Source organism: Halictus rubicundus, chromosome 2 (assembly GCF_050948215.1).
Source record: "Halictus rubicundus isolate RS-2024b chromosome 2, iyHalRubi1_principal, whole genome shotgun sequence".
Taxonomy (NCBI): Eukaryota; Metazoa; Arthropoda; class Insecta; order Hymenoptera; family Halictidae; genus Halictus; species Halictus rubicundus.
The window spans coordinates 15,871,855-15,884,329 of NC_135150.1; the positions used below are offsets into that span (position 1 = coordinate 15,871,855).

Sequence of the window (12,475 nt, forward strand, 5' to 3'; positions counted from 1 at the left end):
TGATGCAGCAAGTATTTAACTGTAAAACGACGTAAGCTATCTCGGCTCTATGTTACTCCGAGCCTTATGTAATTATGTTGGAGTGTTCATCGGGCCGAGTAGTGTTGTAAAACGTAAGCGACGGTACGGCGCGATGCATTATTAAAAACCGCATCGTGCAGGCTGCGCCTTTGTTGAGGATCGGAGATCCGCGAATGTATTTCAATTACACCTATCCGCCGTTCCCTTGCCAGCTCATTGAAAACGAGACAAATGGTATACAATATCGTGGTATCACAGCTGAGTGGAATAAACCAGGAGAAGGTTACATCGTTCGAAGTGGGAGGCGCCCGATCAGCGACCAATAGAAAGAGCCGCCACCCACGAAGCTATAAAAATTAATTTATCACATGGATCGCCGCCTACGCCATTGCTCCGTTCGCAAACTCGTGGTTTCGCAGCATCCCGCCAGATAGCGTAATCTGTCGGGTCTTCTTTGATCTCGGTTTCTCACTCTCGCGTATCCAATTATACTTTTACTTCACAAGTAAATTGTAGGTCAAAACCAAGTATATGTATGTACTAGGATTTTTTAAATCATTGTAAACCAGAATTCGAACGATTCCCGTATATTAAAATATTTTATTAAATATCTGTTCCATGAAAGTGTGAAAATATTAATACTAATTTTTTTTTCAATTTTTTAAGATTCTGTTTTAATATCGAATGCATATACGGCGTAAACTACATAAAGAAGAAAACGTTAATAAGAATCACTTGATGAATATGGAATTATTTTAAATAATTATTTATTTTTATTCGTATATTAGAGGTAAATAGAAAGTATGTTTGATGGATTAAAATAGGCTTTATGTTTCTTCTCAAAGAAATCCACTGGCTTCCCTTCCCTAATCTCTCTTCAAACTTAGATCCCTTTTCACACAAGATCCTTGTGTCCAAGGGATCAAAGGGATCCGTTCTACACGAGATCCTTCCTGTGTTTCCTACCTTAGATACTTTCCTAATTTTCTCACTTTTCCTGCTCCGTTTATTTCAATGTTTATAACATTTAATTGTAACTTATAGTATAGTATTAAGTAGTGGATAATATAAAACTAATAGCTGAACACTTAGTATGGTAGAATCGGAGAGGAAATGAGAGTGCTCTCACCCGGGGTTTTCCTACAACTTTAGCATGGAACAGAACCCATCTCATTTTTGTGGTTTGTGGCATGAATTGAAACTAGCTCCAACCCATGCTTCGAGCGACATTACCACCGATCACAAACTGCTTCGTACGATCGCAAACGAGGTATAGAAGCAGACCAATTACCCAATGTATTTTTCTGTCTCACGTTCGGGGAGCTCTAGATCCCCCTTACCATTCCGTGGTACATCCTATCGTATCGACCAGAACTAATATTCTTCAACGGCGCTGTTGCTGATAGAATTTGAAATCTCTTATCGGGGATACCATAAATAATGGAGCAAACAAAAGAATGTTGTGTTCTTTTAATTGTTGCTATGCGCAATTATCGACAACAATTACTGGACGTTACCATGTGCGATAACACGGTTACCGACGCGCAATCCACATGAAATGCACAGACAAGGTATAAAAGTAGCCCAAACACCCAATGTATTTTTTTCGTCTCACGTCCGCGGAGCTCTAGAGTCCCCTTACCATTAGTTCAGACTATTAGGGTACTAAGTAAAAATTGATATAGGTTTTTTTATATTTTTATTAAGTAAAAAATATACATTTATGCCTGATCACCCATGGGCATAGATTTGATGATGTCAGAGTTTCCAGGATCCGTGATAGAAAGGGTACATACCCTGAAGTATTTTCCACAAGCAGTACCTAATTCTATGTTGTTCCCCATATAGTGGTGTACACCGGTCTTGGCCAACATGGCATAATATTCGATCTCAGATTTCCTGGTAAAAGAAAAATGCAAAAATTTACAGACACTGGTCCATTATTTTATACATAAATTGTCTCTGCACTCACGAGCAGAGACGTGAGACTACTCCGTAGAACTCCCATGACGTATACATGAATTATCATCCAAAATGTAAAATACATTGAATATGACTATTAAAAGTTGTAGATCTGATTTCAAACTTTTCTAATTTTCTATTTTTGGGGGAGTACTACATCTCAGTCTCACCTTAGAGGAGGTGTATTGTTGGCAATGATGACCAATTTCGCTTTGCCTTGCCGAAGGGACTTCAGCGTTTGTTTATAGCCCAGGACGCATTTTCCTGACTTCATAACCAAGGCCAATCTGGCGTTGATACCATCCTGGGACTTCTTCTGTTGAATCGAAAAAGAATTCATGAAATCATTGTGCAACACAGAAGTAACACTCAACACCTTTCTCCTTCAAAACTAACCCTCAAATTAAAATAATGTAATAAAGACGATTACTTCTGAACAAAATTATAAAATAACGTGCTTATTACTTTTCAATGTAAATACATTTGATACTACATATTACTACATAACATTACGAATAAATAATGGAATTTAAAATGTGCTTAGGAAAGTGAACGAAACACGTGCAGTAGAAGAAATGATTTACCTGCTTCTTCTTGGCTACCATTTTTGTGGTTGATTGAATCTGCGTCTGAAGGGATATTTAGAAATAATTTAGCAATGTTTTTACTTAATTATTGAATGTATCACTTTAAAATATTAAAATATTACGATACCTTCTCAGCACGCGTACTGCCACGGAACACGCCGGACGTGAAAGAGCCTGGAAATCTCGAAACGAGTTCGAGTCCGAGATTGCCATAAAATACAAAATGTATAGAGAAGGATACTTCCGTTACGCAACCAAGAAGTGTTGCAGCTTCTCATTAGTAGTTAACTTTTGGAACACTTTAAGAGCTCGCTGCTATAATTGAATGACGATGAAATTATTGATTGCTTTAATTTTATTTTCTAATTCTGTCATTTAAACTCAAACGAAATCGGTGTCGTCTGTTTATTGTAGAGAATACAAGGAAATTCTGTCCACTATTTTTATTATAAACGATACACTATGACAGAACTGTCACACGTTATGAGCTCGCTTCAACTGCACAAAGCAATCGATAACATGTTGTATAAATTTAATTTCTGTAAAAATATAAAAATATATCAATCTGTAACAAATTATGTGTCACTCAGTTATTAATATTAAAATATCACTAGAAAGTGATTGAAAAAGCTACATTTTTATATGTATATAGTCAAAGAATCGATTTTGCCTTTTTTTTATTAGCGTTAGTAAGAACATACCAATAGGATTCTTTCATGTACCATCGATTCGGTTATTGCCGAGAATCGATTCTTTGCGGAACAATCGAACATCCCTACACGGAAGAACACTATTGGACGGAAAAAAGGTCGATTCTTTTCAGATCGATTCTTCGGCAAAAAATCGATTTTCCCAAAAGATCGAGGTGTAGAGAATCGATTCAAAAGATCGATCTTTTCGCCCACAGAATCGATTTTCTGGAGAATCAAATCGAAATCAAACATCCAACAATGTTGTGTTGTAACGTTGTCACGGAGAGGATATTCTCTCTGGTTGTAAAGTGCAAAGCATACGTGTCCTGCATGATGAGTAGGAGATTGTCATACTTTTCGCGGCACTACTATACTCACAAATTAAATGAAAAAACGTGAAAAGGAATGCATTAAAATTACGAAATAATTAGGAAATCAATGCAGTCCATAAAAAATGAAAGAAAAAGCAAAATGAAATTCCAAAGTTTTAACATCATTTATATAAACGAATTATTGCAGGTGTTATCAGTAGGATTGATAAGAAACGTATATATGTACACAATCTGTTCTCCACCTGCCTTATTTTTGTGTAAACGTTAGCAAAGTAGTTAGCTGTCAACGTCGTCCACGTTTTCGGTTTCGTACGTATAAACATTATAAGGAATTGTAAGCATATGTTTCTAAATTAAAGACATGATTGTATAAGATATTTCTATCAAAAACATATGTAATAATATTTTTGTGAAAACAGATGAGTGTGCAATTTAAAATTTTTGTTTCCTTTTTGTATATAAAAATTTAATATATCAATAACCTACTGCAGATACATTTCTACAATGGAACTTAAATGTCAAATACAAACTTATGATTGGGGAAGGCATGGAATAGATAGCGCCGTTGCAGCATTAGTTAAATCTGCTAATTCGGAATTCGCGTTGGATGAGAAAACACCATATGCTGAGCTATGGATGGGTACACACTCCAATGGCCCTTCATATATGAAGGATTTAAATATTTCTTTGGAAAAATATATCAAAGAAAATAGCAATGTTTTGGGCAGTGATGTTAAAAAAATATTTGGAGAACATTTACCATTTCTTTTTAAGGTTTTATCTGTGAACAAAGCATTGTCAATTCAGGTCCATCCGAATAAGGTATATATTTTTACCAAAACAATATTTGCTTTGTGTACTGTATTGTTGAATGTAATATACAATTCTAGGAAAAAGCAAAAGAATTACACCAGCAATATCCTAATATTTATAAAGATGCAAATCACAAGCCTGAGCTTGCAATAGCTTTGACTCCATTCGAAGCTCTCTGTGGCTTCCGTCCAGTTAGGGAGATAAAAGAATTTTTGAAAGTTCTTCCAGAGTTGCGTGCTATAATAGGAGAAGATAAAGTATTTAAATTTATGGCTACCGATGAAGCAAACATTAGCAGAGCTTTGAAAACATGTTTCCATAGTCTCATGACCTGTGATCCTGATTTAGTAGAATTACACCTTAGAAAGTTATTGGATAGATTATCTAATTCAGGTAACTTTGACTGTCCTATTTAGTTAAGCCTTGTAATCAACCAAATTCTTTTATTTTAGACGAGTCTATACGACAGTCTTTATACGCTAGCCTGTTAGAAAGACTATACTTGGATTATCCAGGAGATGTTGGATGTTTTGGCATTTATTTTTTTAATTTTATAGTAATGCAGCCAGGCGAGGCTATTTATCTTGGTTCAAATGAACCCCATGCATATCTGTCGGGTGGTAAATATTTGATTATACATTGTACATCACGTATTTACTGTTGCATATAGTTTTAAAAGTATATTTTCAGATTGTATAGAATGTATGGCGTGTTCTGATAATGTAGTACGTGCAGGATTGACGCCTAAATTGAAAGATGTGCCAACATTGATCGAAATGTTAACGTACACCTGTGAACCCGTTTCCGCGAAAAAATTTCAACCTTCTCGCGAAGACGATTGCACGGAAGTGTTTCGTCCTCCTGTGTTGGACTTTGCAGTTGCTAAAATTACAGTGGGTTTTTCTATATTAGAATTTTGTATTAGTAATTTTTGCTAGGCTTCTATATATGTATTGTTATGCATATACATTTTAGATACCACCAGGAAGGTCTTCTTACGATATCATTCCTAGAAGTACAGCTAGTATTTTAATTATTATAAACGGGAAAGGTGAGATTTCACCATCAAAAGTTCTGTACAGAGGATCGGTCGTATTCATTCCAGCAAATGAAAAAATCGGAATTAAGGTTTTATGTGGATGTCATCCGATGTTAATGTTTCAAGCTTTTGTAAACGTTTAAAGGAAGTAATCCGATACAGCAACAAGCGAATACATGTGGCACTGGTTCTGTACAAAAGGCTATCATTTATCAATATTGCATCCAATAAGTATAGTTTTCATATTTAGTAAGATCATGACACAGCAAAAGGATCATTAGTTCAATAGCACTTTTACATGCTTCTCAGTTTAAAGTGAGTAACTTATTAATCTTTGATGAAGTACCAGTAGATATAAGTAATAGCCATGAAGTTGCATTAGTAATTTATACAATAGACCATTTATATAGAATCTTGTATTTTTATCAATAGACTGCGTACCTTTTGCATATAAAGGCATTCCATAGGTTACATTATTATAAACAATAGAAAATAGAGTTGATTTGTATGTATAATATTTTTAATATTAATGCATAATTTGCTATTTCTGCCGTGATATTTTTGTACATATGTCGAAAAAATTATTTGTCTCAGTTTTAATATATTTATATAGTAAAAAAATACGTAGAAAATATTGTACTTACATACTATTTTGATATAACAGTTGAAGACAGTGTGCAATCAACTCTAGTCAATTTTTGCGAGCTAGTACTTTCTTAATTTTGTTACATATACAGGAAGACTGCTAAATATCTTATTAAGTGACAGTCTCCTATTTTATTACATATTATTCAAATGAAGCAATAAAATTTTATCGTATGAATACTGATTACGAAAGTAGCATTTTTAAATTATTATTCCATACTGCTTTGTTTATGGAAAAGAATGTCAATTTATTTTACAAATCAACAAATAAAATTTGTGTTTAACACATTTTAATGAATATGTTGTTGTTAATGCACAATCTAAGCAATATTAAAAAATCATATAACATCTACAGATGTATTGAAACTATACAATCCAATTTCTTATGAAATATAAATACACATTTTATAAATTTACAATTTTCACTTATGTAACAATGAAAGATTTATACTATTACCATGGTACAGTAAGTTCTTTCAATTGCAAATTGTATGTATTTAACAGGAGAAAGTAAAGGAATAAATTGTTACAATCATAATGTCTACCAAAAATTTTGTACAACCCAGAAAAAGATAATTGTAAGTGTATAAAATTGTCAGAATTATATATATTCTGCACAGCCTTGATTTCAAGATTATATAAAATATTCTATTTTCGCCTATGTTTCAATTAATCAAATGTGTGAAAAAAATGTATGTACAAGTACCATAAATTAATCATCATCAGAATCATCTTTCTTTTGAGCATTCTCAGCAGCTCTATCCTCATCTTTGTAATGTCTGTATTCCGGTTTCAACTCCCACATATTTCTATGAGGATTTTTTAGATTATAATTACATACTTCATTTAATATTTCCTTCAGATATACCTGAAAAATAAAAATTAATATTCACAAAAAACTTATATATAAGTGTTACCTCTAATGCGACGCACGATTTCGCCACGAAAACAAACTGTTCCCAACATTTTTTTACTGATATTTATTGTACACTCCATACTCTACACCTCTTGTTCTAAACTTTTTTGTCAGATGGCTGTAAGTGGGTGAAAAATCGTACGTCGTGTTAAAGGTAATATCCTGTATACACATACATGTATACATGTTCAACTACTTAAAATAAACTAACAATTGGCTGCCTCGTAATTTTCACAAGATCTCGTATATTATAATACTGATGTTTCTCAAAGGCAGCAAACAACATATCTAATACTGCATCCTTGTCATCTCGCATCTTTTTGCCTTCAGCCTTCTTCTTCTCTGCATATTCAATCTATAAACCACATAATTACATTAATATAAAAGTAAATATACTATACAAATTACTACAAATAAAATACTGACATTATGTTTGTGATCAGATACAGGTTTGAAATTTTGAACTACTCTATCCAATTGCTGAACTTGTCTCTGCGGCACAGAAGCTCTTTTGATACTTTGTAATTTTAATTTCATATAACAATTATCAGCTGAAAGTAAAACAAACGCATGAATAACATGTCCTTTAACGTTAACAGCGCATAAGTATTGTATAATAAAATCACTACCATATGGTCGACATTCTAATTTCTGTACAATTCTCCCTTCCATATAAAGTTTCTCGGTCTCAGGAACAATGGAATCTGAATTATTTGATGCTGCGAAAAAATGTACGATTTAGAAATACATATTTGAACAAAAGGTATTAGAAATCAAGTTTAGTGACTTACGTGTGACATGCGAAAATACACCTAACATTTGTTTAGTTACAGTTGTAACATCCAATCTATGTTGTTTCGGGATTTCTTCCTCTCCTGGCTCCTTCAAAGCTAAAACTGCTTCTGACAGTTTGAGAGACACTTCTGCTTTTTGACCAGGATTTCTAACATAAACCAGACACATGAAATTTAGCGTTCTCATCAAATTAATAAGATTTAACAAAGCAATTTCAGGAGTGAAACCTACTTAGTTATCTTTAATTTCCCAACTTCTATATTGCCAGGTGCTTTCTCCCATTTATTAGCTATGTATTTGGGTACTTTGACTAACCAAACACCTCTGCCAGCATTGCTTAAATCTAACTCCTTTTCTGTGTGCGAAGTATTTGCTGACATCGTATTTATTTCGATCGAAGAATTGTCTAAAAAATTAGCTACTGTATTCGTAAAACGAATAAAATTAATATTAATAAATTCTTGACACTTGATGCATTTGCATGTCATGAATTTCTTTCTATGTATATGGGAACAACAACAATGATCAACAATTATCAAGATTGATTTAACAGTTAAAACATGTACGATGCATTGTCTGTGGCTATAAAGAAGGTGAAAGAAGGCGACCAGAAGGAATGCTGGTCTCATTGGTTACTACATAGGTACACACACAGAGAGGAAAATATCCTCTCTGTTCGGCGTTCCCGATACAATGCTGCCCCCTACTCTGATTTTCAGCATGGAACAGAACCATGTTGTGCGTTCTGTTCCATGCTAAAAACAGGTCTAAGCTTCAAGTGGATCTAGTTTTAACATTTATCGTTCGTCAGCGTAGAGGGCGTAAGAAATCTAGTTGTTGCTAACGATGTCGGTATTTCAGATCATGAGACACGAAACCCTATATACTATATGGTTTATCAATAAAAAAAAAAAAGAAACTCTATATGGTGATTGGTCAACTCCTATACCTCGTCTGTGCCGCTGCTAATGATGCAGGTAAGATGATGCAGGTTCTGGTCTACGCTAAAAAGGTGATGCAGGTTCTGGTCCAGGCTAAGAATTAGACTAGGGGGCAGCACTATACCGGGGACACTAAAATCCCAGGCGTGGGCACTCTCCTATCCTCTCTGCCTATATCATGTCTGTGCTCTGGAGTCCCGCGGACGTGAGATAAAAAAATACATTGGGCGATTGGTGGTCTAGTAACATGCCTTTTGTCTGTGCTAAAATCCTGACAATGAGCTGAATGGATTTCTCTCTCAGCTGTTCATTGATTACTATCGAACCGTTGTCATAGCTACATACATTTGTTGTTCATTGAGTGCTACAATACCTACAGTTACTATGTTGTTTAAATATATACAATATATTTCATTGAAGTATGAGTAGATAGAACGTAAAAACGATAATTAAACGAATATTGAACGTAACCTTGCTTACCAAATAAATTTTGATTGCAATAATGTCGGTGGAGCATAACGAAAAATATATTTTCGAGGCTGAGTGGTATGATAAAATAGCAAGTATCTTGAAGAATTTTTATTTGTATTATTATCCGTACGATAACACCGTTGAATTGGTACGTGTTTCCTGATTTTGTTATTTGAATGACTTAAAAATCAGATTTTGATCTTATTTTATTTTGTAGTTTGATATAAAAGCAAGGAAAACGTTTCTAAGGAGAACGAAATGCGAGGGTATAAAGGCAGATGATTTTTACGTGGGCGCAATTGTAACCATTTTTTCACGAAATATAAAAATAACGGATTACGCGGATTGTACTACGCGAAAAAAATTACAAACCAAAATGCAGAAGTATTTTTATTGCCTTGAATATTAAATGGTGTTTAAAATATGTTATCAGTTGTTATCATTGGTAAGATATAATTTTTTTAGAACATTTGCAATGGTAAAGCCAGATGCTCTGGACCACTTAGGAGAGATATTAAAGCGCATAGCCTCCTGTGACTTCCACATTGCCAACATTAAAATGGTCAAATTGACACAAGACGATGCAACAACATTTTATCAAGACAGAGAGAGTACAGATACAGCGTAATACATAAATTCATTCTCCTATGTGCTTCTAATTTTTAAATGCAAATTCTATCTTTCATATTTTTCAATTAGGTATGTTACAAATCATCTTATCTCCGGACCTATTGTAGCTTTAGAATTATTGGGTGATCATGCAATTACACGTTGGCTAGAAGTAATTGGACCAGATGATAGCGAGGAAGCTCGTTCTAAAGTTCCAAATTCTCTCAGAGCTTGTTACGGTAAAGACAGTGTTCACAATGCTTTGCATGGTTCTCTGAATGAAGAAAATGCAGAGAAAGTTCGTATTATCTTTTACTATTGTTTTAAGTATATGTACATATTATGCCTCCTTGTTTTTTTAGGAATTACAATTCTTCTTTCCCGATTCAAAAAGCAAAAAGAAGGGCCCGGCAAATACAGCCACTTTAAAAGACTGCACTTGCTGTATTATTAAGCCACATGCTGTGCAAGCTAAGCTAACAGGTGTGCAAAAATATATTTCTAACTATAATGTATATCATTGTATTGTATCATTATTTTTTTTTCTCTGTTATAGGGGACATTATTAATGACATTCAAAAAGCAGGTTACACAATTTCTGCCATACAACAATTTAATGTTAACCCATTTGACGCAGAAGAATTTTTAGAAGTGTACAAGGGGGTGCTCTCGGATTATGGGGTGTGTAAAAATATTACTGACCTATCTCGTTTTGGAAGCACTGTTAACAAATATGGTTTTAGGCTATGGTAGGAGAATTACAATCTGGTCCATGCATTGTAATGGAATTAAAGCACAAAGATCAAACATTCGATGTACAAGGAGAATTCAGGAAATGGTGTGGTCCTATGGACCCAGTAAGTATACGTGTCTGTTCATTAAATTCATAGTATTCACGGTCTTGTTGTTTGCAGGATATAGCGCGACAAGTTAGACCGAACACCCTTCGAGCTAAATACGGAAAGACAAAAGTACAAAACGCTATACATTGTTCTGATTTACCCGAAGATGGAAGTTTAGAGGTAATGAAGTATATATTTACGTATACAGCAAAATGAAATACTAGTTAAACAAACTAATTAATTTTTTACAGGTGGAGTACTTCTTCAAGATTCTTGATAACAGTTAAACACAAAACGAATAATACAGAAAATGCCACCATTTGCCTTAAATAAGGAACATGAACCGTACTAATTTTGGACCCAATTATTTATAATGACTCAGAATGTAATAGTTATTTCCACTTTTTGATAATAAAAAATATTGAAGGCATTTCTTGAACTTCGCTGTTAATTGATTAATAATCGACCTGTTTTTTTTTAAACTGGTTTTGTAGCAGCTTCAACTGTAGTAGATACAAATATTAATTGTTAAATTAGGTCGAATACATTATAATTAATAATGTACTTACGATACTTTCACAGCTTTTAGGAGATTGAGCTGATTAAGGAGATTTTGGAAGAACTAATTAAATCTTCGAATAAGTTTCGTGACAAAATTAACTTATTTTTAACAGAGATATTTAAACAGTAACTGTCACAAGATACTTCGTTAACGCGTAGATATCTCTTCTCATAGTGATCTGGTTGCACCATCGTCGGCGAAGAAGAAAGTGTCAGAGCGGTGTCACATATTAAAATTCTGCAATCGATTGCCTTTAATGGCAGCCCATCCATTCCGAATCCGCCACGCGCCTGTGCTTATCCCGACTTAATAACGGCGTAATGATGTATGTCAAGGATCTGCGGCGCCTTTCGTGATGAAAAGTCGCGAAGATGCGACTGCCCCGAACGAATAGGTGAAAAGATCCTTTTATTTCTCAGCGTTTATCGCAATTCCTCGAACTGAAACCGTTGAAACTTCTAATTAAATCCGCTTTAATGTCCCGCGGCGGTACGGAAATCACGGACTGCTGGAGACCAGGACCATTAACGCAGTCGCAAAATTATTTACGATACTAGAAATATCCTGAATCGCGAACTGCTTGCTATTTATTCGGTTATCAACGTACAAAATCAACAGAAATTTATGACGCGTGACCCAATAAAGCCTCGACACCTATAAAGAAAAACGTTCTCTTGATGCGGATAACTGCGTATAACGCAGCAACCAATTTGCTTAAATTTTTACCCAGTAAAATAGGAGACGTGATTAGACATAATTTTATTAATAACTGAAAAATGCATTCGTTCATACATAGTTGTTCTACTTCGTGTGAGTGAATGTGAAACATTGATTATAGATTTTCATTACCAATAATTTAGTCATTGACAATCCCGAAAATCAGCATCTTCGAGGTCTTCGTTTCTGTGATCGAATCGGGTGCACCCTTTCCCACGTCCGCTCGAGAAAAAGTACTGTAGTGCTCGCCTAAATTTTGCTAAATCTGTTACGCTTACGTTTGCACGACGCAGCCCCACTCTTCAGCTACCGCTTAGCGCCTCGACCTCTGCCGGAGCCTTGTCTCTGAAAACAAGGAAAGGAAACGAAACTGTTAATGGAAAGGAGACAGACGTACTTCAAGGAGGCGACAAGATGCGCGATAAAGAAAATTTCGTGTTCAGTCATTTTTGTCTTACCCTTTCAAATTTAGTACCAATGGATTGTTGAGATTTTTCTGGTTAAAATGAGTCCAAACATGACGTAGATCGG

General features: G+C 34.6%; 4 protein-coding genes across 6 annotated transcripts; 2 read left to right on the forward strand and 2 right to left on the reverse strand.

The window, feature by feature from the left end:
• Positions 1–1,703: 1,703 nt before the first annotated feature.
• Rpl30 (ribosomal protein L30) lies at positions 1,704–2,808 on the reverse strand. Its single transcript, XM_076803047.1, has 4 exons — positions 2,698–2,808; positions 2,568–2,612; positions 2,154–2,299; positions 1,704–1,920 (listed from the first exon to the last, which is right to left on the reverse strand). The coding sequence occupies exons 2-4, from the start codon at positions 2,586–2,588 to the stop codon at positions 1,743–1,745; spliced, it is 345 nt and encodes a 114-aa protein (XP_076659162.1). The 5' UTR covers positions 2,589–2,612; positions 2,698–2,808; the 3' UTR covers positions 1,704–1,742.
• Positions 2,809–3,490: 682 nt separating this feature from the next.
• Mpi (mannose phosphate isomerase) lies at positions 3,491–6,907 on the forward strand. Of its 2 annotated transcripts, XM_076805524.1 has the most exons (6): positions 3,491–3,903; positions 4,086–4,416; positions 4,485–4,800; positions 4,860–5,027; positions 5,098–5,300; positions 5,383–6,907. In XM_076805524.1, the coding sequence occupies exons 2-6, from the start codon at positions 4,099–4,101 to the stop codon at positions 5,587–5,589; spliced, it is 1,212 nt and encodes a 403-aa protein (XP_076661639.1). In that variant the 5' UTR covers positions 3,491–3,903; positions 4,086–4,098; the 3' UTR covers positions 5,590–6,907. The 2 variants fall into 2 exon arrangements, with proteins under 2 accessions (XP_076661639.1, XP_076661640.1); XM_076805525.1 differs by having other exon boundaries at positions 3,491–4,416.
• Tfiifbeta (transcription factor TFIIFbeta) lies at positions 4,441–8,407 on the reverse strand. The gene is made up of 7 exons (XM_076805529.1): positions 8,034–8,407; positions 7,799–7,950; positions 7,637–7,726; positions 7,434–7,558; positions 7,219–7,362; positions 6,798–6,959; positions 4,441–4,644 (listed from the first exon to the last, which is right to left on the reverse strand). Exons 1-6 carry the CDS (start codon positions 8,288–8,290, stop codon positions 6,804–6,806), a joined length of 924 nt encoding a protein of 307 aa, XP_076661644.1. The 5' UTR covers positions 8,291–8,407; the 3' UTR covers positions 4,441–4,644; positions 6,798–6,803.
• A 479-nt stretch (positions 8,408–8,886) lies between these two features.
• Nmdyn-d7 (nucleoside diphosphate kinase homolog 7) lies at positions 8,887–11,104 on the forward strand. Of its 2 annotated transcripts, none has more exons than XM_076805527.1 (9): positions 8,887–9,362; positions 9,432–9,598; positions 9,680–9,838; positions 9,914–10,121; positions 10,186–10,306; positions 10,380–10,504; positions 10,567–10,680; positions 10,738–10,845; positions 10,917–11,104. In XM_076805527.1, exons 1-9 carry the CDS (start codon positions 9,246–9,248, stop codon positions 10,950–10,952), a joined length of 1,155 nt encoding a protein of 384 aa, XP_076661642.1. In that variant the 5' UTR covers positions 8,887–9,245; the 3' UTR covers positions 10,953–11,104. The 2 variants fall into 2 exon arrangements, with proteins under 2 accessions (XP_076661642.1, XP_076661643.1); XM_076805528.1 differs by having other exon boundaries at positions 8,887–9,302.
• The last annotated feature ends 1,371 nt before the right edge of the window (positions 11,105–12,475 follow it).

Coding starts and splice junctions, on each gene's coding strand:
- Mpi (XM_076805525.1), top strand. CDS start 4,099: ATGGAACTTAAATGTCAAATACAAACTTATGATTGGGGAAGGCATGGA. Junction 4,801..4,859: donor GGATAGATTATCTAATTCAG/GTAACTTTGACT, acceptor CTTTTATTTTAG/ACGAGTCTATACGACAGTCT. Junction 5,028..5,097: donor CCATGCATATCTGTCGGGTG/GTAAATATTTGA, acceptor GTATATTTTCAG/ATTGTATAGAATGTATGGCG.
- Tfiifbeta (XM_076805529.1), bottom strand. CDS start 8,290: ATGACATGCAAATGCATCAAGTGTCAAGAATTTATTAATATTAATTTT. Junction 7,727..7,798: donor TGTATTTTCGCATGTCACAC/GTAAGTCACTAA, acceptor ATTTTTTCGCAG/CATCAAATAATTCAGATTCC. Junction 6,960..7,218: donor AAATTACGAGGCAGCCAATT/GTTAGTTTATTT, acceptor TTTATTTTTCAG/GTATATCTGAAGGAAATATT.
- Rpl30 (XM_076803047.1), bottom strand. CDS start 2,588: ATGGTAGCCAAGAAGAAGCAG. Junction 2,300..2,567: donor TGGTAGCCAAGAAGAAGCAG/GTAAATCATTTC, acceptor TCGATTCAACAG/AAGAAGTCCCAGGATGGTAT. Junction 1,921..2,153: donor AACAATACACCTCCTCTAAG/GTGAGACTGAGA, acceptor TTCTTTTACCAG/GAAATCTGAGATCGAATATT.
- Nmdyn-d7 (XM_076805527.1), top strand. CDS start 9,246: ATGTCGGTGGAGCATAACGAAAAATATATTTTCGAGGCTGAGTGGTAT. Junction 9,599..9,679: donor TTACAAACCAAAATGCAGAA/GTATTTTTATTG, acceptor TAATTTTTTTAG/AACATTTGCAATGGTAAAGC. Junction 10,505..10,566: donor GGGTGCTCTCGGATTATGGG/GTGTGTAAAAAT, acceptor ATATGGTTTTAG/GCTATGGTAGGAGAATTACA.